Source organism: Monodon monoceros, unplaced genomic scaffold (assembly GCF_005190385.1).
Source record: "Monodon monoceros isolate NGI ecotype Baffin Bay Population unplaced genomic scaffold, NGI_Narwhal_1 Super_Scaffold_14, whole genome shotgun sequence".
In the NCBI taxonomy this organism is placed as follows: Eukaryota; Metazoa; Chordata; class Mammalia; order Artiodactyla; family Monodontidae; genus Monodon; species Monodon monoceros.
The window spans coordinates 21,281,428-21,302,802 of NW_021703770.1; the positions used below are offsets into that span (position 1 = coordinate 21,281,428).

Genomic DNA, 21,375 nt, shown 5'->3' on the forward strand with positions numbered 1-21,375 from the left:
ATCTGTAAAGTGGATAGAATAACAGTAATAATAATAATAATAGTAATAATAATTCCTCTCTCTTAGGATTGTTTTGAAGATGTCAGATAATGAAACTAAGCCTTTAGTATATTATCCTACACAAAATAAATACTTGATAAATATTAGATGCATGATGGTGATTATTTTTAATAAGTACAAAAAGTAGGGACAAAAAGTAGTCAAACAAGAGAATTCTACCAGATAATTGATTCAAAAGTGGTTTTTAGAAAAAGTCTTGTGCTTTTGCCTAGACTTAGAGGCAAGGATGTATTTTTTGACACTAGGTAAGTCAAAGAACCATTCTCAGTCTTTTACCTCACCAGTAAAGTGAGAGACTAATAATCCCTGGTAATTCATTTTGAATCTAAACTGAGGTAACATATGTCAGGAGTTCTTAACCTTGGGATCCATGGGCACTCAGACCCATGTGAAATCTTTGGATACATTTTGCGAAGGACATTCTTTTGAACAGCCTGAAGTTTATTTGTAAAATACTTTACATATTTTTTTAAATTATCTGGGGAGAGTGTCATAAATTTTATCAGAAGAGTTTATGACTTCGAAGAATGTTAAGAACCATTGATATAGATGTAAATGCCTTGAGGGATGGTAACACTGAATGGACCAGCTATTATCTGTTAGCTGATACAAAAAGAATTACTGATTGTTATTTTCTGTTTCTTTCAAAATGACCATATCACCATCACTATCATAAAACCAATCCTACTTAGGTAATACATAAAGTACCTATATTTGTTTCTTAAATTAAACGCTTAGAAACTGAACCTTTTGAACTTTAGGCTTTTTCTAGAAAAGTCCCTATCACCAAGAGTTTTCTATAATGTGAAGAATTCCCATAATAAATGTTTGCTAAATATACTGTTTAAATAAAATTTGCAATGAATTTATTAAAACAGAACCAATGCTTGTATTCTCATGCTGAGGTTTACTTAAGAGGTGCTAAAGTTGTTTGTGCCTCCAAAAAGCGCTTTTTTTTTCCTTTTCAGTGTCAGATTTTGGCACTAGCATAGAAGAAGGTCCCTGTAGAAACTCTCTCAGACATTGTTGTTACTAAAGGAAAGGTGAAAATGGATCTGTGGTGGCAGAAATAGAAGCAGTGAGAGACATGAGCAGTTCTTTTGACAATAATGACTTTCACGTGAAATGAAAAAAGACAGTGTAGACATAAATCTTCAACCATATTTTCAGCTGTCCAAATACATATTGCTATAAAGGCAGAACACTGTTATAGAAACAGCATGGGTTTAGAACTCCAAAGATCTGGATTTTTCTAGTCCTGGTCTGTTACGTAATTTGTGTGTGACATCAGATGTTTACTCATTTACTAAATATGGGGTAAGTCAAAGTATGGAGATGGGGGTCCTTCAGACCTATGTAATGGGTTATATGTGTGATAAATTTCTAAAATCTGAAGATTTGAAGAATCCATATGAACAATTTAAAGCGTGAGATTTACCTTGGGAACTCTTATTTTCTGCAGTCGCACTCCACGAGTCACCAATTGCATCTCAGAAGAAATGGAGCTGATGTGTTTTAGCATGTCCTGATTTACTGGGCAACTCCCATGTGGTGACGAGTCAGTGGAAAGGTCCTAGGCACATTCGTACCTGGGTACAATGTATGATTACTAGAGTATGAATTGCCTCATGTCCTGGAACAGAAGTTGTTCCATTGCTCCTAGCCAAGGATGTCAGTTTAGTTTACACTGGTCTCCATTAGCTTTGCTGGTGTGTTGAGGAAGTGAATTTAATAAGCCAGGTAAACAGGTTTTGTTTCCAAACTCTGAGATAGGTAATTACAAGATGGATGCTTGGCTGAACCTTGTAGAGTCTCTTCAGTTTTCTGGCAAGAAATCTGAGGGCACGGAGGGCTGTTTTCAAGCAGGCATAGTCTTGCTGTTTCAACTGATTCTTCACGATTTTATTTGAAACAAAAGGCAGCCAAGGTATTAATATCTATTGCTTTTTGTTGGCAGAGCTCTTTCCCTGCTCTTGCTAAAATATTGGCCAGCCCATGCTTCTGATAAAATTCTGGCTATTAATTTAAAGGTGTTCATTGCAAGCCACCATCTGTTTTAAGTGGTTTTAGGTACTGCATTCCTCATATTCTGTAGGGTCTATTGGTGTGTAGTCGATAGTCAATTAATTCCTTAATGGGCGGAATTGGGGGAGAGTGGCCTTCTATGTCTCTTAGTGGTGAATAATAGTGATAATGACTAAAATAATATTTATCATTTATTCAACAGTTATTGAACGTCTATTATATATGACAGTCATGAACACATTATTTAGTTTATATCAACTCTGTTGGTGGTTAATAGGGCAAAGTTATTGATAGGACATTATTACTGATGGGACAATAAGCAAGGATCTTGCTTCTGAAATGACTAGACTATTACCTATTTTTATTAAGGAACACAGAGAGTAAGCCCTCTGATTATTAGATAACTTTCAGCCTTTACATGAGATTTATTCGTGGGAGATGCTTTGGTTTCTCAGGAATGTTTCCATATAATTTACATGAATTAAACTGTCAATGCTTATGAACGATCTCAGTTTGTATCACGTTAACTCAACACGTAGTTAGTTTTTAGCAGATGGTACTGGAAACTGAGAGATTACAGATCATGTCTGCCATATACATCACTGTAACCCCAGCTTCTAGCACAGTGTCAGGCACATGGTGGACATTTAATAATTATTCCCAGAACTGAACTGAATTAAATTTACCACTGAAATTTTATTACTGCAAAGTTGTACCAGAAGGTTCTATCATAGCCATCTGTGCATTTCCCTAGAATGAAGTTTTCAAAGGATTCTTGATATAATCGAATAAACATAGAAATTATTTAAAGAGTTAAAAATACTTGAGGTACCTCCAGACTAACAGCATGTATATCAAATTTCAGATTGATTTGATTTAAAATGGCTAAGATATAAAACCATAAAAAATGTGAGTAAATGCTCTGCCTATCAAGGCTTGTTATGTAATTACATGGTTTCAGTATGGTTCTTATTCATAGAAAACTGTTATAAAGCATCATTTCTGCACAAATAACTCCACTAGTGGGGATTTTTAATATCTTGAAGATGAATATCCATGTCTCTAAATGTTAAGCCACTTGAATTAATAATTCAATCAGATTTACTTTTTATTAATCAAATGAATAAATTCTGTGTTAATAATGAAATTTGAAAACCTTAAAATGTTTCTTTTTGGCTGATCTTCAAATAATAAAATAAAATAAGCAATAAAAACAGATGAACCAGTTTGAAACTTTTTGTCCCATTCTTATTCATCTCTAAAGACACATCTGCGTTTACCAACATATGTGTCAGGGCTCAACTCAGAGGGATCTGGAACTGACTGAGAATTTAAGCAGCATAGAAGCAAAACTTCAATCAGAAGCTTTGAGAAAAATTTAATGATAGTGATGCCGTACAGTGGTTAGCTGTGAACCTAAAGACTAAAGGTTTTTTTAGTTAGTCATTACACTTCTTGGTGTCCTCTACAGCAGGCAAAGGAAAACATTACATTGGATTTAAAGTGTACTTATATTAAAAGATGGGTGTGTCATTTTCTGTTTCAAATCCTGGCATGGATGATTGTCCAAATTCATCACCTAAATTGCTGTTGTGAAAATCAGTATGGTGGTTATAATACATTTGAAACATGGAAAGGAAACAAGTGATCCAAAATTCTCAGTAATTGAAAAGCCCTCGCGAGGCCAGTCACTGGGCTGGCCTCGGAATTCCTTGCAATTAACTGTTCCTACCACTGCCCATCCTTTTTCACACAGGAAGTTACCAGCCAACAGAAATAACATGAAGGCCACACAAATGCAACCTAAAAGTTAGTGGGCAAACTATTTAAACTTGAAGTTAAAAGCAATCAGTTCCTTGTTGATTCCAGAATTCCTTCTGTAGAAATTTTCAGTTGAGATGACTTTCGGGTAGGTTTGGGTTTTCGGCCGACCTTCCTTCACTCTTGCCCTCTGTTGAAACCACATAGAAGCAGAAGGTGCACTTAGAGAAGGCCAGGGGCAGAGGATGCTATGACTGTGTGTAGCTTTGGATGTGTAAAGGACAGCTTTCCTTCAGCCTGAAAGGAGCACCTGTCAAGTATGCCACCGGTGTTATCCACTAACTACTTATTCCTATCATTTCCTCTCCCAGAAGTGTGCTTATCCATATCACTCAATTCTCCTCTCTCCTGCACAAAGTCATGGAGGTACAAATTATTATCATCTCTTAAAAACAGCCTGTAGGAAAAGGAGAAACAGTTTATTATTTAAAACATACACACGCGCATATAGAACCATCAGCAATGCGTGACTCTAGTGATGCATATACAGGAGAGTTGCAGCTTTGTTCTACCTGACCTTGTATCCTCAGGACATAGCAAGTATCCGGCTTCAGCTATTTCTCAAAAATAAGTGTGGGATGTAGGACTGGAAAATTAACTCTCTTGATTTTATTGTCTACAACCTCATTAGCCCTCTCTGACCAACTGAAGATAGATTTGTCAATCCAAATGGGAGACATTTCAAAGGAATATTTTTTTAAAACTTTTTTTTTCAAAAACAGGAGTGATGACTAGTGATAAAAATAATAGCAAGAGAGATTATTTTCAACTTCATTAATGTTTAGCTGCTCAAGACAGAGAGCACTGTCCTAGGTGCTTATTACTTAGACTATTTGATGACTGTTAAGAGACATGATTTCTGTCTTTAACATAGTACAAAGGAGAATGACAAAATATTTTAAAACTCTGTTATACCTGATAAACTATGAATGAAATAAGATCTTTAGTGCCTTTCTTTCTCTTTAACAAGTTCATTGTTAAAAAGTGGAGCAGGGGAAACTTCTATTCTGCTTCCTTCGCCAGCAGACTGCTTCTCAGCACTTGATTGGGCTAAGGATGTTGGTGACTTCAGAATAAATGCCATACTCCATCCAGCCAGGTTCTCACTGTGGGTCAGGGCTCTCATCTGCGGTGTGATTTAGAGAGATGTGGCACGGTCTACAACTCTGTGCTCACACAACTAAGGATATTGCCCACTTCTCCCACCTTCTCTGTTGCTTCCAGTAATTCCAAGTGCATCAAACATAAGGTTCTACAGTGCTCACCAAAGTGATACATTTGTTTAGATGGGAGGTAACTTACTATGTGAAATATTTCTCACCTACCTCCCACTCTCCTCCCGCACACAAGCAGGCCCCTGTTGAATTCTAGGTGTGAACACCTAGACATTTCACTCTGACTCAACTTTCCATTCTCATATTTGATAAGATTGGCACAAATAAAATACATGTGATTATACCCAACTATATGCTTTAAGCATATCTAAAATGTGCAATAAGTAGATTAAGGAGATATAAACGAAACCACAAAATATTTTTCTCTTACAAAAGAAATACAATTGAATCCCCTTGATGGATAGCTAACTTGAGCGCCTGCTACATACCTGGCATTGTTTTATTACATCCATTTGTCCACATTAATACTCACAGCAGCTCACACTTTGAAGATGAGGAAATTTAAGCATTGCCAGGTTAAGTAACTTGCCCAAAATTGCACCCAGCAACTCAAGACAGAGACACGTTTTGAGTACAAGCTGTCTGACTCCTAAATCTGATTATTAACCCCCCCATGCCATACTGACTCCGAGTAAGTGAATCCAAAGGACTCCTGATGTATTTAAAATAAGATATGGTTTACCTAAAATATACCAGCCTTTATTGGAGCCTAAGTGCTGCTTAAAGCAAGATACGCCTGTGGAAACCAGTCCTGTAATTTCAGGATTTTCCCTCGAACTAATGAAGGGCATTTTCTCTGCAAGAGAATTAAGCACAAAGTTGAGCAAGGATTGAAGCGTTCTCTGAAACCAGGATTACACCCACTTTGGCATGCTGTGTCAAGCAGCCAGGGCATAAGGAAAGAAAAGCAGGCTGCAGTGAATGGTTATACATTCAGATTTGAGCCTCAGCCATATATGTGGGTCAGTTTCCAAATGGACATTTACATTGCCTTTACACGGATCAAACTGGTGTTTATTTGCAAAACGTGTTATTTCGATCTCGGAAAAAAAGACAGCATGGCCCCAGGGAATTTTCACAATTATAACCTAACTAGACTCCCCGACTTACCTCGGATAAAGGGGGCCCCCAGAGTGTTTGATAAACACAACCTCTAATAGATCGTTGATTTGGGGGAAACGGCAGTCTGTACTTTTGCAGTAGGTCCCAATTTGGACTTTGAGGGCTAACACCCAACTTTTGTGCTGCTCTTATTGAGACTGAGAAATTTATGATACATTCCTGCCCTGATTTGGGGTGGGGGGAGTAAAGAAAAAAGGGGAGCCAGAGATTATCTTTGTGAAAAACCCTAGCTTATATTACATCACTTAAAGTAGCCCAACCTGCTACACTAATGAAATTGTGTTCTTGGTTGAAAAGGACAATTGTTAGCCTGACTTTGTGTTCACTAAAAACATTCCCCCAATCTTGTTAAATTATTGCTCTCGTTTCAGACTTTTATGGCTATGCAGCTTACCAGTCCTCATTTCTTTACGTTTCATTCATTTTCTTTGTATTGATGATTAATGGAGGATGTTGAATGTTAGAGTGAGCAGGCATCAGCAATTGCAAGATCATAATTAGTTTAGCTGACGAGGGCCTCTGATAGCACTTGCATCTGGATGGAAAAATTACCCTATAGGGAACTGGCTGCTCACCAGGTCTTTTTAGTGATACATTGTGAAACACCCGATGAATCAAATGCCCTTTCAATGCCAAGAAAGTGTTCCAGTCTTGAAGCCAAAATTATGTCTGCAGAAAGCTTTCCATTTGAAATGTATCAGAGTACAATTATAACCATTGTATTTTCTTGGCAGGGATACCACTCGTCTACAGTATGGACTCAAGTTAAATAAATTGCCTAAATTTTATGAATCCCTGAAATTTTGACTTATGGTGTTTGTAATTTTAAATTTACAACAAAATTGGGCTCCAGCAAGACTTTTTCCACTCCTTATCTAACACGCATATTTTATCATTAAAGGCTTTACTTCCTAGAGAAAGGAGAGCAGAGTTGCAATTCAGGCTCTTTTTTTTTTTTTTTTTTTCAGCAAGAGAGTTCCATTTCCTGCCTGTTAGTATTTGCGCCCACAAACACAGCCTGACTTTTGTTTCAATGAGAAGTTTAATGGAATCATTACTTGATAGCAAGAATGGAACAAACAGTACTAATGATCTACTTTCAAATATTCTTGGATTATTTTTGAATCTGGTGACTAGAGAATTCAGCCCACTAAAATCAATTTGTGTTCAGAAATGCTTGTGATTTCCAAGTCTGAGTCAAATAAAATAAATAAATAGCCATTGATGGGACTATGTTGTCTGGCTTAAGTAGGCCCCTCATAAGGATTCTCATTAGTAATACTGTACTTCTAGTTGGCAGAAGTTTCTAGTATTCCTCTCAGCTTTGGGAGAGAGAGGGTGTGTTCTCTTTCAGATTTTACAATTGCAAACCAAAAATTAGAACTGAGTGTCTTACAGTCTCTTAATACTTATGTTACATGAATGACATCCAAAAAGACACACATCAGGTTTAATTGTAAGTGGTTTACATGCCTCATTTATTCCAAGCTTGACTATATTTTAAAGCTCAGGTAGCCTGTGCTCCTCCCTTTCCAGAGTATATTAAACATATTGCCAGGCTCTGTCTTTTGACTTTTGTTTTGACACTTTTAAAAGGTATATTTTAGGGTTCAGCATTTAGGAGCCATCATGAAAGGCACAAAACCCAAAGTTCAAAAAGTTAAAGCTGTTTCTGTGAAAGGCCTTTGGTGTTGCACACACCTCATCCATCACTGTACAGTTAATTATAATGAAAATCAGTGGTGCCTATTAAACACAATTGAACCTGACCTCATTATGGGCAGTGTGGTTTTATACTGTCATTGTTGCTAGTCTAAAGACAAAACTCCTGGGTTGATTTGGTCTAACTCCACTGATCATGTGACTCACCTCTGACCTTGTGTCTTTTTTTTTTCCCATTTCAGAGGCGTAGAGGCTCGGGTGTTTTTTGTGCCAATTGCTTGACCACAAAGACCTCTCTCTGGCGAAAGAATGCAAATGGCGGATATGTATGCAATGCGTGTGGCCTCTACCAGAAGCTTCACTCGGTAAGAACTTGTTAGACTGTTTCAGGAAAAGCTTTATAAAGCACCCTGGTCTGTGGCATGATAAGTTCCATTCCCTGGCTTGCAGTGCCTGCCCCTGCAGAGTTTAATGCAGTCGCTTTGAGTGCACATGTGATTTATGGTGGACCGGCCTTAGATGTTATGGGGAGATACATTTGAGATCATTAGTAATGCATTATGCTTCTTTTGACATAAAAGAGGAAAATGATTGATTTCTGGGAACGTCACATAACAGATAGTTGAACAAGTGGTTATCAGAATTCAGTGAAATTAATTTAGGTAGAAAGGAGAAACTTCAAAAATTCAGAAGTACATACAAATTTTAAAATAAAAAGGGGTTCTCTCCCATGTTCATTATAAAATCTAGGGCAGGGGGAAAATGCTTATTTTCCAGTTTACAATTGGAATTTGCAAGTGTCATTTGGGCTGCTTTGGGGGCTGGAAGTTGGACCCGTTCAGAAGAGTGGTTCTAAACTGGGACCCAGGATGCCAGCGCTCTACAGTGCTTCCAGTGGTACCTGAGGGCTTGCAGAGCACACAGCAGAGCAAGATGCAAAAGTGCTTTATGTTTTAAGATCTCCAGCTGACTAATTTCTAGGGCTCTCTGAGGTACCTCACTTATTTCTAACCAAATCCTCTAATAAAATTTAAACTCACAAATCTCCCATCTTTATATGCATTTGACTTCTTGAGGATATTTTTTTAGTTTAGATAGTTTATCTGCTGACCAGAGCTGCCTTTAAAAATAGGAATGCCCCATGTAGTAAGCAGAAATCTATTTCCCTCTGCCGTTTTCATTTTGTTTGGCATTTTACCACAGCTCTTAGCACCGGCCAATGAATAGATCACAGCTACGGAGAATATAATTTTAGACAAAATGTCCTCCTAAGTGGACCGTTGGAAGCACTCTTTTAAAAAATGCATGCTGCCAACAATGCTAATTGGTAGTAAACTGTAAAAACCTTAGTTATTAGCATGGAGCTAATAGAAGGATTCCCCACCCCCTGACACACACACACACACCCCACCATCACCTTACTTTTTCTTAAACTTCACCACTTAAGCACAACAATAAGCTTCCATTCAATGGGTACTGACATTAATAATTTTAATTGAACTCAGGCCAGTCAAAGGCCAAAAATTAATTAAACTGCTGCTCTTCCAGGTTATGGTAATTTAACAACTGCAATATAAGCTAAACTTTTTTTTACAATTACTTTAATATTCATCTCTCCAGAGATGAGATGTTTTCAATTCTGAGGTTTTTTAAAATCACAGATTTAAACACATAAAGGTTATACTCACATTTCATGTCAAAGACTGCCACAAAAATTATGAAAGTTTAAAAAAGGTATTAATGCATATTTCAGATTTCTTTAGAAGACAGAGATTAACTACTGCATATTTTTATAATATGAATATGAGCTCTTTATAAACCTGAAATTCTGAACAAAGTAAATAAACAGGGAATATCCAAGGGGATGTGGCATTTTCATTCTGAAATGAATAATCTGATTGTCAGTAACAAGTGTGTTATCCTTTTTCCTTCAAAATATCTTTGTGACAATAAAAACATTGCAAAACGTTTTGTATTTTGTTTAACATATAAAAAGTACGCTCTTGCATTGAGGTGCCTCCTTTCTAGGTATAATTCACGAGTTACATATTGTTTATATTCATATTTTATGTAGAGATTACTTCTTGATTTCAGTAATCTTTTAGAAAAATCAGATTTTAGCCCATTTAAAGATTCTCCTAAATTTTTCATCTGTAAATATGCATTGATTTATTAAACATATTCTCTTGATTTTATAAATCAAAATTAGAGCTCTTACTGCAAGTAAAGTTTTTATTATAGTCTTATCTATGGATTTGAGTCATGTAATATAAACACCTGTTGACCATGTACATAAATACGAATCAGATAATACTTAAGCTGAGGGAAAGTCAGCATTCTATTTAAGCACAGAGTAGACTGACAGATAGGATATTTGTACCGAGCCTACAAATAAATTTAGATTGTCAACAGAAAACAAATGCTTCACCTGTTAACAAGTAAAATCTTTCATGGTGAGTACTTATATAATTAAAGAAAAAAAAAAGTGAGAGATTTTTTAAAAAGCCTCTCACTGATAATGGCTTTGATTACCTGATATCTTTCCTTACAGTTCTGTCAGTTTGTCTTTGATTATTTATGTTCTGATGTTTAATATTCTATATTTAGTCAGCTGGGGCTGGCATAACAAAATACCATAGACTGGGTGGCTTAAACAGCAGACATTTATTTTCACACGGCTCTGGAGGCCGGAAGTCTGAGATTAGGGTGCCATCCTGGCTGGGTTCTGGTGAGAGCTCTCTTCCTGGCTTGTAGAAGGCTGCCTTCTCACTGTGTCCTCATGTAACCATATTTACCTCCTAAAGGCCTTATCTTCAGATACAGTCACATTGGGGTTAGAGCTTCAACCTATGAATTGTAGGAGGGGTGGGGAGAGGGGGACACAATTCAGACTGTAGCCATGTATCATTTTCCCACAGTTGTCATCAAAACCTATCTCCCATGTTACTATGTTGACATCTTGGTACATGACTCAGAAGTTGAGAATATTTCAGAAAAATCACATTTCTTCAAGTAACTTTAAACACTGTTTTATCACGAAATAATGCAATTCCAAAATCTGTTGAGTTTGGAAAAGCTGTTTCCAAGTAGATTAAAGTTTTTCAGTCCTCCCTGTAAAGATGGGCATGATTTAATTAGGGTAAAAGAATGTGCTTTGGTTACTTCCTCTGATCCTGCTTAGGGCAAAAGGAGGAGATTTAGTAAATCTATAACGTAAAGCCTATCTTTGCTTTGAACTTAAGCATGGTTTATATTTGTGAGGAATTGTTAATGCATTTTAATGTGTTTTTTAATGTTTTCCTTTTATGTATTGTGTGTGTGTTCCCCGCAGACTCCCAGGCCTTTAAACATCATTAAACAAAACAACGGTGAGCAGATTATTAGGAGAAGAACAAGAAAGCGCCTTAACCCAGAGGCACTTCAGGCCGAGCAGCTCAACAAACAGCAGAGGGCCGGCAGTGAAGAGCAAGCCAATGGCAGCCCCTTAGAGAGGCGCTCAGATGATCACTTAACTGAAGGTCACCAGCGAGAAATTCCGCTCCCCAGCCTGAGTAAATACGAAGCCCAGGGTTCATTGACTAAAAGCCATTCTGCTCAGCAGCCAGTCTTGGTCAGCCAAACTCTGGATATTCACAAAAGGATGCAACCTTTGCACATTCAGATAAAAAGTCCTCAGGAAAGTACTGGAGACCCAGGAAATAGTTCATCCGTATCTGAAGGGAAAGGAAGTTCTGAGAGAGGCAGTCCCATAGAAAAGTACATGAGACCCGCGAAGCACCCAAATTATTCACCACCAGGCAGCCCTATTGAAAAGTACCAATACCCCCTTTTTGGACTTCCCTTTGTACATAATGACTTCCAGAGTGAAGCTGATTGGCTGCGGTTCTGGAGTAAATATAAGCTCTCCGTTCCTGGGAATCCGCACTACTTGAGTCACGTGCCTGGCCTACCAAATCCTTGCCAAAACTATGTGCCTTACCCCACCTTCAATCTGCCTCCTCACTTTTCAGCTGTTGGATCGGACAATGACATTCCTCTAGATTTGGCGATCAAGCATTCCAGACCTGGGCCAACTGCAAACGGTGCCTCCAAGGAGAAAACGAAGGCACCATCAAATGTAAAAAACGAAGGTCCCTTGAATGGAGTAAAAACAGAGAAAGTTGATAGAAGTACTCAAGATGAACTTTCAACAAAATGTGTGCACTGTGGCATTGTCTTTCTGGATGAAGTGATGTATGCTTTGCATATGAGTTGCCATGGTGACAGTGGACCTTTCCAGTGCAGCATATGCCAGCATCTTTGCACGGACAAATATGACTTCACAACTCATATCCAGAGGGGCCTGCATAGGAACAATGCACAAGTGGAAAAAAATGGAAAACCTAAAGAGTAAAACCTTAGCACTTAGCACAATTAAATAGAAATAGGTTTTCTTGATGGGAATTCAATAGCTTGTAATGTCTTATGAAGACCTATTTAAAAAAAAAAATACTTCATAGAGCCTGCCTTATCCAACATGAAATTCCCTTCTCTTATTATTCTTTCTTTTGATGAGTAGGTTACCAAGATTAAAAAGTGAGACAAATGGTCAGTGAGAAAAAAATGGAAGATGGTATATAGTCCTGTTTAGAACCTAGTGGGTCAGAACCATCTTGGTGAATGTGTACTATGGAAACCACCCATAAGAAGTATCACCATCCTATAATTATTATGTTTGTAAAGAAAGAGATCAAAGCTGTCTAGAATTTGGAAGGGTTTACATATTATGATTCTAAAGCAGCATTGGGCTGGCCATTTGGCCCATTTGTTCAAAAACCATAAATTGTTGCCTCAATTTCGAAGTGTCTTGAAATCCTAGGCAGATGAGGAGAAATCTAATCTCCAGGGCAGTGAAAGGAAAATGGCACCCTCCTGGATGAGAATCCTCTCATTGATCATGTTTCGAATTTAGACCTAGAAATGCGAGCTGTGGTTAGGCTTGGGGAGAGAGCAGCGGGAAAAGTGACAATGATTTTGGCCAGCCCTGCCTGTACATACACATGCACACCCTCTCTGATATTTTTGTCCTTTAGATGTTCAAATACTCCTTTCAAAAATAGTCCTCGTGTTTGCAATTTAGGTTCATTTTGTCCAAATATATATGCATTTTTAAAAACAATGTCCTCAGTGCTTACGTAGTAATTTTATTTTAGCCAGATCTTTTCTTTCTTGTTTGTGATGAACCAGTTTGGGTTTGTTTTTTAAGCTTCCTCTTGGTCACTAATCTCACTTGGCACGTTCTAACTAAAGGGATCCCTTCAGTTCAAAAGACTAGATGGATACAAAAGTTCAGACCATGGGCTTCATTGGTTTAGAACACACGGTATTTCTCCACAAGGTAACCTGCTGTATTTATTTATTTTCTTTTGGTTTAAGTATAATTTCCAAACTTTGTGGTCAGGCAGCGTCTAAAGTTACGTTACCACAGACTGACAGTTGGTATATGTACCAATCAATCCCTTCATTAGATTTATACAGGTTTAGTTAAGTAGCATTAAATAGGATTCTTAGAAGTTTGCTCTTCATAGTACTTTTAATACATAAGGCTTTGTAAAACTATCCATGAAGGGAAAGCCTCAGCATAACTGCTCAGGGAAATAGGGCTAAATAACTGAACATTAAATAATTGGTTAAAGGTGCTGTTAGTCGAGCCTCAATGCTTGCTACACAGATGTATGTACAAGGACTGACTTTAATAATTTGCATTATATTGTCCCAACCAGTAGTTTATTTTTTGCCACGGAGATGTAGAAGATATTACAAGCTACTGGATGCACTGTCAGATTAACTTATTTCATTAAAGAAGTTGGGAGAACAAATAGGAAAAAAAAACCTTATTTTTCTAGTAAATATTAATGTATTACATTTCAAATAATGGTGCCTGACATATTGAATAATTATTTTCTACAGTGTACGTATGCAACAAAGATATTCCATCATGCATTAGAGTCAGTTCTGGCTCTGCCTAGCTGTTTACATTTGCAAATGTAGCAAACAAGGTAATGAAGCAACTATTTCTATTGCGGTAGATATCTTTTGTGTGTGTGTGTGTGTGTGTGTGTGTGTGTGTGCATTAAAGTTGTAAACGGTAACATGAAACAAATGAAAGTTCTTGATATAATGGTATGGCAAACAAGAAGGAAATAAAAATATTTTTATGCCTACTTAGGAAAAAAAGGGTAGCACTATTCATTCCAAGTACTTTTTTTTTTTAATTTTTAAGCTCTTAACTCACATTGTTATGCTTAAAGTGGTAAACATATATCCTCTTTTTATTGCTTTGTCTATGTTTCAGATGACACATTTCAGAAATTATTTTGATAAGTGCTGCTGGAACCTGCAGCACTGATGTTTTTATTGCATTCTGTAGTCGCATTTGCACTCCATTTTTACATTAATTCGCAGTTGCTTTGTATTGTTTTGTTTTGTTTGGGTTTTGTTTCTTTTTCACAGTGCCAGGTCTTCGTTTCTTTAAATGGATGACAGGTAGAGTTCAACCAGTTTGTGACTGTTGTAGTGAATGAAGTTAAAAATGTCTGTCTGATGTTGTGTTGTCATTTCCATTCTTGCATTTTCATTTTCATGTTTAAAAAAAAGAAAAGAGAGAGAGAGAGAGAGAGAAAGAAATCAGGACTAAGCCTTCTGCTTCAGTTTCATTTTTAAAGGGTCCTATTCCGATCTTACCTGTCAAGTAGCTCTAATATAATTCACATGAACTGAGATAGAGAGTTGGAATGAGGGGCTTGGACATTCAAATCATGTGATGTCATTTATCTTTCTTAGGAATTTTGATAAATGCATCTCAAAATGTACAGGCAGATTGGAGAGGTGACAATTAAAGATCTAAACGAGGAGATTTCCCAAACAACAAAACTATATTTAATTTTTTTAGTGAAAGGACTAGAAACAAAATGCACTGTGGCAATCTGCAAGTAACATGATATGTGGACTGCTCAAATCAGAAAATACCCGAAGTTTGGTCAACTTGGGTAGTAGTACAGGTACTACTTTTTGGGCAAAACTACCCCTTAAGCAGTTTCTCCAGTGTGTTTCTCCAGTTTCTCAGACACAAACAGGTTGTTCTTTTTTGGTATATATGTCTTTTTTTTAACCTGTTTTTGTTTTTATTTTTCTCAGACAGACAAGTAGTAACGGTTAGCAATGGAAATACATATCACTGTTCTTGGAATATTTATGGTCAGTCTACTTTTGGTAGAATATTCTTAGATAGCATTGACACAATAGATCTTATTCCGTATTCCTTTATTATTGATTATTTTATTTTTTCCCATATTTTGATGGGGAAGAGGTTGGGCTATTAAAAAAGATGAAAATTTATCACAACACTAAAATACCTCTTATTTTTTTGGCTTATGAAAGCCTTCGTTCCAGCTCTCAAAATATATTACAAAACTGATCGGTTAGTGTCTTTATTTTTATTTGGGTTTAAGATTTCGGAATCATTTTGTCTTAAATTATGATTTTAAATGAGCTATTTAGGTACTTAACATTTTTTTTTTTTTGAGGACTTTCAAAATGACTTAGGAATTTTCCCTCTTAGAAAAGGCTTTCCCTATGATAAAAACTATACGCCAGCTAAAATTATATGTCATTTAAAAACTGTAAGTCTTTTAAAAGTGCATGTCCATATTCTGAATTGGGCTTTGGATCAAACTTTAGGCCAAAACCAGCTCATGCATTCTCATTCTCCTTTTTCTCACTCTTTCTCTCTTCATCTCTCACCCATATATTCATATTGTTGTTTGGGATAGAAAAATCATAAAGAGCCAGCCCACCTCAGAAGATTGTGGACTGACAGACACTACTCAGTACTCTTAAGTATATGAGAAAAGGATGGAGCTCTCACGGTTAACACGTTAACTCTGTAGTTCAAAAGGAAAAGAGTGTGCCCATTCTTTCTATATGACTTATTGAGATGTTCTTTTAAAAAATCAACTTTTAAGATAGTGATGTTTTCTTCTAAACTGTTCTCTTTTAGTAAAGGTAGTTTTTAGAAAGCAAGCATGGGGATTTTTTCTAAGGTAACATTAATGAGAAGAAGAAAAAAAGTGATTATCTTAACAGCTCTTTGTTGAAGCCTGTGGTAGCACATTATGTTTATGATTGCACATGTGCACATAATCTATGATGATCCAATGCAAATACAGCTCCAAAAATATTAAATGTATATGTTTTTTAAAATGCCTGAGGATATATGTTTTTCTTAATTAATTGAAGAGTATCAGTACTGCTACCAAAATAATGATTAGCCTCCTCCTGTGTGGCAACGAAACATCACCAGGTGACCTGTCTTAAGACCTCTGAATTGCCTGCCTGTTTAGTAAGTGAACATGAACACAATTCTAGAGAGAGAAGATGACAACCCGCAGTGGAAGCATGAAGAAGCTGGTGGTCAGCTTCTGTGCCATATGCCAGCTTTTTGCCTAAAGTTTACTTTGAGCTCACAGCTTCCTGTGTTTGGGTTGAGAGCCATGACAAAAAAAAATGCAAGGCATCTTTGGTGAGTGAGTAGGTGAAAGCTTGCTGACTGTCCTAGATCACAGGAGAAAATGGAGGAATTGAAATCCAACCTGAATATGAGACTAAAGATGCTAACCAAAGGTAGGTACTACTAAGTGGAATTCTATTAGCAGGCAACTGTAAATGAGAAGAGGATAGAAAGACATGCACCGGGACTTGGAAGGGCTGTGTTATTTTCCCAAAGAAAGACTTGGCCAAGGGCAGAAGGCATGGCTTCTTTGCAGTGCACTTCCTTTTGGTTTTCAGTTAGCGTTTCATAGACAGTGGACCCACGTGTTCCTGCTAGCGGTCAATGGTTTAGAAAGCATCAACAGTTATCTGCAGTAATTAGGACCTATGGAAGATGCTAGGTTGAAGTGTGTCAAGTCAGGGATGAAGAAAATGTGAAATTCAACATTGGTCCGCACATGGAAACTGGATAATGTATGCTCACATGTTGTTCTCTTGAAAAGTAGAGCTAGAAGCTTCACTCTGTCCTACACCAGAGAAAAGCAGGAGTAACTTTACAAGGAAATAACGTTTAGCCTTTCTTCATCAGAGAAAATGGTCCCTCAAGACCCATGAGTCCCAAAACTGTATACTGATTTTTACCCCTGGTTTTTTTTTAATTGTATGACCTGCAACAAATCACTTTTTTCTTTTTGTGCCTCAGGTTCCTCACCTGTAAAATGGAAAAAAAATATATTAATAATAATAATATTAATAATAATAATAATAATAATGGTAATGTAGTACTTGTTTGTAAAGCACTTTGAGATCCTTGGTTGAAAGGCACCATGGGAGTGCCAAGTATTATTATATGGCCAAGGGGCTTATTTAAACTCTCAGTTCCCAAGGGCCAGGAAAGGTTGGGGTCATTTTTATTAAATATGAGCTGTAAATATCATAATTAGGCAGCCTATAGCGTTGACTATGAAGAGGCAAAACTATTACAAGGCTGATAAAACCATAGTTTCTTAATGGCTACCAAGAGGGCAAATATCACAATAAGAAATGCCAAATTCCTTTGGGTGACAACATGAATAATTTGGGGGGGTGGGATGGGATGGGAAACATCTCAAAATGCCGATGTAAAATTCACCTACAGCAATATTCACCAGCAGAAAATGTCTTTCATATGGAATGATTTCATGTTGCTAAGAAAAAATTCAATTTGTAGTCCTGATTTGAATACTAGAATGTTGGCTATAATAGTTCTGTTCTTACAACACATGGAATTTTTTTTGTTTTATTTAATTTTGTTTTCATAGTGCATGTTCATTTCTACTCACAAACATGTTCTTGGTGTATTTCTTATGCAAACAATCTTCAGGCAGCAAAGATGTCTGTTACATCTAAACTTGAATAATAAAGTTTTACCACCAGTTATACATAATGGTGTTGGTATGTTTTATATGGATTCACTTTCATCCATGTAGCAATAGGAAGTTCAGACCATTGTAACATACAGACAGGTTCTGATGAATTGAGACGGTGAAATCAAATCACCATTTTCAAAACAGTATGACTAAGATTGAAAAAGCCTGGATTCTCTCAACTTGTTTTGTTTTGCTTTGCTTTTTTTTTTTCCTTTAACCAATCAATCTCTTATTCATAGATTTTGTGTAAAAAAAAATTATACAACTTTTCTTTAGGAAGATTAACAATAAAAATTGTGTTTATTTCAAAAACATTTATTGAGTATCACGTATTGAGTGTCGAGTATTGGGAAATGATTGTTACAATATGTAAAATATCCCGCTTTTGAAGTCTAAGTTTGAATTCAGTTTAGTATACCCACATGAATATGATGTGAAGATCTTGATAAATCATCTCAAGAAGTTTATGTTAATATATTACATGCCTTGTGTGTTGCCTTAAGATGAAATTAATCAGAGAGGTTTCCGGAAGGTTGATTTTGAAAGAGGGAAGAGGCAGAAGAAAACTAGGTAGGCAAAGAAGACTCACCCAAATATTTATAACCAGAAGGAAAAACACAAAAAGCACAGGACGTAAAGTATATAAATAACTCCTTGCTTCAGAAGATTTATTTTGAAAATTTTGAATTAATTAGTGTTTACCCTCGTAGCCCAATCTTCACTTCTCATTTTTGTGAACCCAAATTAACAAATCCTTTATTTTTTCTAGTTCTTTCTCTTTTCCCCTGCTTTGAAAACAGCAGAGTAGAGGCTTGGAGGGGCTGATCATAATGGTAATAAGCTTGTTTCACAGCTGGAGGCAATATTCTCTAGATAAGAGTGTAATAAGAATGCTTAATGCGATTCGTTTTCCTTATATAGAGTTTGATTCTTCTCTCAGGGAAAACTTTTCAGGTAAAGTTAAATACACTTTGTTCTCACCCAGGACTGTCAGAATCCCATTCAAGGAGAACTATGTGCCCATCAGCTCTTTACCATAGTTTGAGGGGAGGGAAGAAGAGTGAATCACCTTTTGGTATCCCATGGGGTCACAAACTCAGTGCACAAAAGGAGCAGGCAAGTGGCCTGTGTGGGTGAAGCCAGCTGGGGAAGACTTTGGGAACTCTATAAAGGTAGCCTTTCCTCAGCTCGAAGAATATTGCCAAGCTGACTTGTGTTCCCAGATTTGCAGTTTTCAAGAAAATCTGGACAAAGGAATTTTCTATGAAATCTAATTTTGAATGTCAGTGAGTGACTTTTATTTTTATTTATTTATTTTTTTTTAATACTGCAAGCCAAACAAAACACTTCTTCAGAATACATTCCACCTCTAGACAGGCAGAGTGTGAGCCCTGGAGCATGAACAATAGTGAACTCTGATAACTGGCAGGGAGGAAATTGGGCAAAAGGCTGAGGTTAGCTGTGGCTCCTCTGGGTTTTGTCTCAGGTCCCACTGCATCACCAGCTCTGCCAGGAAACCCGAAAGCACTGTGGCAGCACCTGCCTGACTCTTTCGCAGCCAAATCTGCTTAAGACGAAAAACATTTGCACAGAAGAGAAAAAAGCCCTGTTGTTTTTAGCATACTGCTAATTACTTTGTACTTTTGTTCTCCATCTTGGTAACCCCAAGTACAAGTTTTCTTTCTTTTTTTTTTAACACACTGGTAGGAACAAAGAAATCTCAAAAACTCTTCAAAGTTGCTAAAATTAATGTCCAGTAATGTCCAAGATGTCCTTATTTTCCTCTCCAGGTCATATTTTAGAGTAAAAATAACAGGGCTAGAACAGTAAAGAATAACAGTAGATAGGAAGGGAGGGGCTTTTTCATGTTACGTAGAGTTGATTGTTTTCATGTTATGTAGAATTTCTTTAAATAAAAATAGGTAATTTGTATATGAAATCTCATTGTTAGATTTATAATGCTGTTCTCCAATATATTCAGGATGTCAGTTCTGAAAGCCATTTTTCATAAATGTTGTAGTACAGTTGACCTTTGAACAACATGGATTTGAACTGCATGGGTCCACTTATATGTGGATTTTTTTTAATAGTAAATAACCATAGTACTACATGATCCATGGTTGGTTGAACCTGCAGAGGAAGAACCTCAGATATGAAGGGATCGTGAATGTGTTGGGCCAACTATAAATTATGGGTGGATTTTCAACTGCACAGAGGGTCAGCGCCGTAAAACCCCAGTTGTTCAAGGGTCAATTGTATTTATATAAAATATTTTACATGAGGTAACAACCCATTCACCCAACTTCCTACTCAATAATTAACAAATATTAACTTTTTTCTTCAGGTAAGCAATAGAGAACAGGAGAGCAAGGATTATTAGAAGGTGTAATCGAAATTCTTTAAATTATTTCCATAAATGGAAGGTACATTTCCAAGTTAAAATTGCATAAGCACTAAACTGTAAGCAATTTCCCAGGAATATTTTTGAACTCAAAATCCACCAATACGTAGCAGGCATTTTCCCAGAACTTGTACCATCTCTTACATGAAAGCAATTTACACATCAGTCAGTTTTTATTTTGGTGTTTTGTTTTTTGTTTTTTGGTTTTTTTGGCCACACCACATGGCCTACAGGATCTTAGTTCCCTGACCAGGGAGGGAACCCACGCTCCCTGCAGTGGAAGCTCGGAGTCTTAACCACTGGGCCTCCAGGGAAGTCCCCATCAGTCAGTTTTTAGAGTTGGTGTAATATGCAAGCAATGGTATTTTCTTCAGAGCTTCAATTTCCTTAGATATTTTCTTCCTATATAGCATACGTTACCTAATGAATCGATGTATCCTGAAAAGCATACAGTGAGTTTACAAAGCTCAATTTGATATCATGATGGTTTGTTTTCTATAATTTTATCTTTTATAATTGCCTTGATGATTTTTTTTTTCTCTAATGAAATGATCACTGTCGTTGTTTTGCTGGTTGTTGGTGATGACATGCAGTACAAACCCAGGCTTCATGCATTCATTCGACAAATATTAATGGAGCTTTCCCTATGTACCAGTGATTATTCCAGACATTTGGACTATTTCAAAAAAAAAAAAAATGACAGACCAAAACTCCTGTTTCTGCAGGAGGGAAAGAGACAGAAAACATACATATACAATAAACAAATTATAATATAAATAAAAATTTTATGTTAAAGGTAATAAATGCTCTAGAGAAAAAAGTAAAGCAGAATTAAGGGGAGATGAGTGGATAGTTGTCATATTCAATAAGCTACACGACAGTTCAGCCCTCATTTGAGCCAAGACTCAAGGGAAGGACTGGTAGAATGAACAGCTGGTGCAGCGGCCCTCAGGTGAGAGAGTATACCTGGTGAGTCTGAGGAAGAGCAAGGAGGCCATTGTGGTCCAGGCAGAGTAAGCTACGGGGAGAGTATTTAGAAATTCACTCAGAGACAAAAACACTGAGGTGGGAGGAAACCGGATCATTTAGGACACTGTAAGCCACCTCGAGGATAGTGGCTTTCCTTCTGTATGAAGCGGGGACGTATTTTCATGTTTTGAGCAGAGGAGTG

At 36.9% G+C, this 21,375-nt stretch overlaps 1 protein-coding gene across 4 annotated transcripts in view; it reads left to right on the forward strand.

Moving 5' to 3' along the window:
• TRPS1 (transcriptional repressor GATA binding 1) overlaps positions 1–17,280 on the forward strand; it is a 255,646-nt gene extending 238,366 nt beyond the window's left edge. For all 4 annotated transcript variants that reach the window (XM_029223278.1, XM_029223280.1, XM_029223281.1 and 1 more), the window contains 2 exons: positions 8,108–8,230; positions 11,197–17,280. In XM_029223278.1, the coding sequence (XP_029079111.1) occupies positions 8,108–8,230; positions 11,197–12,258 (1,185 nt within the window). In that variant the 3' untranslated portion in view covers positions 12,259–17,280. The remainder of the gene's footprint in view (positions 1–8,107; positions 8,231–11,196) is intronic.
• The last annotated feature ends 4,095 nt before the right edge of the window (positions 17,281–21,375 follow it).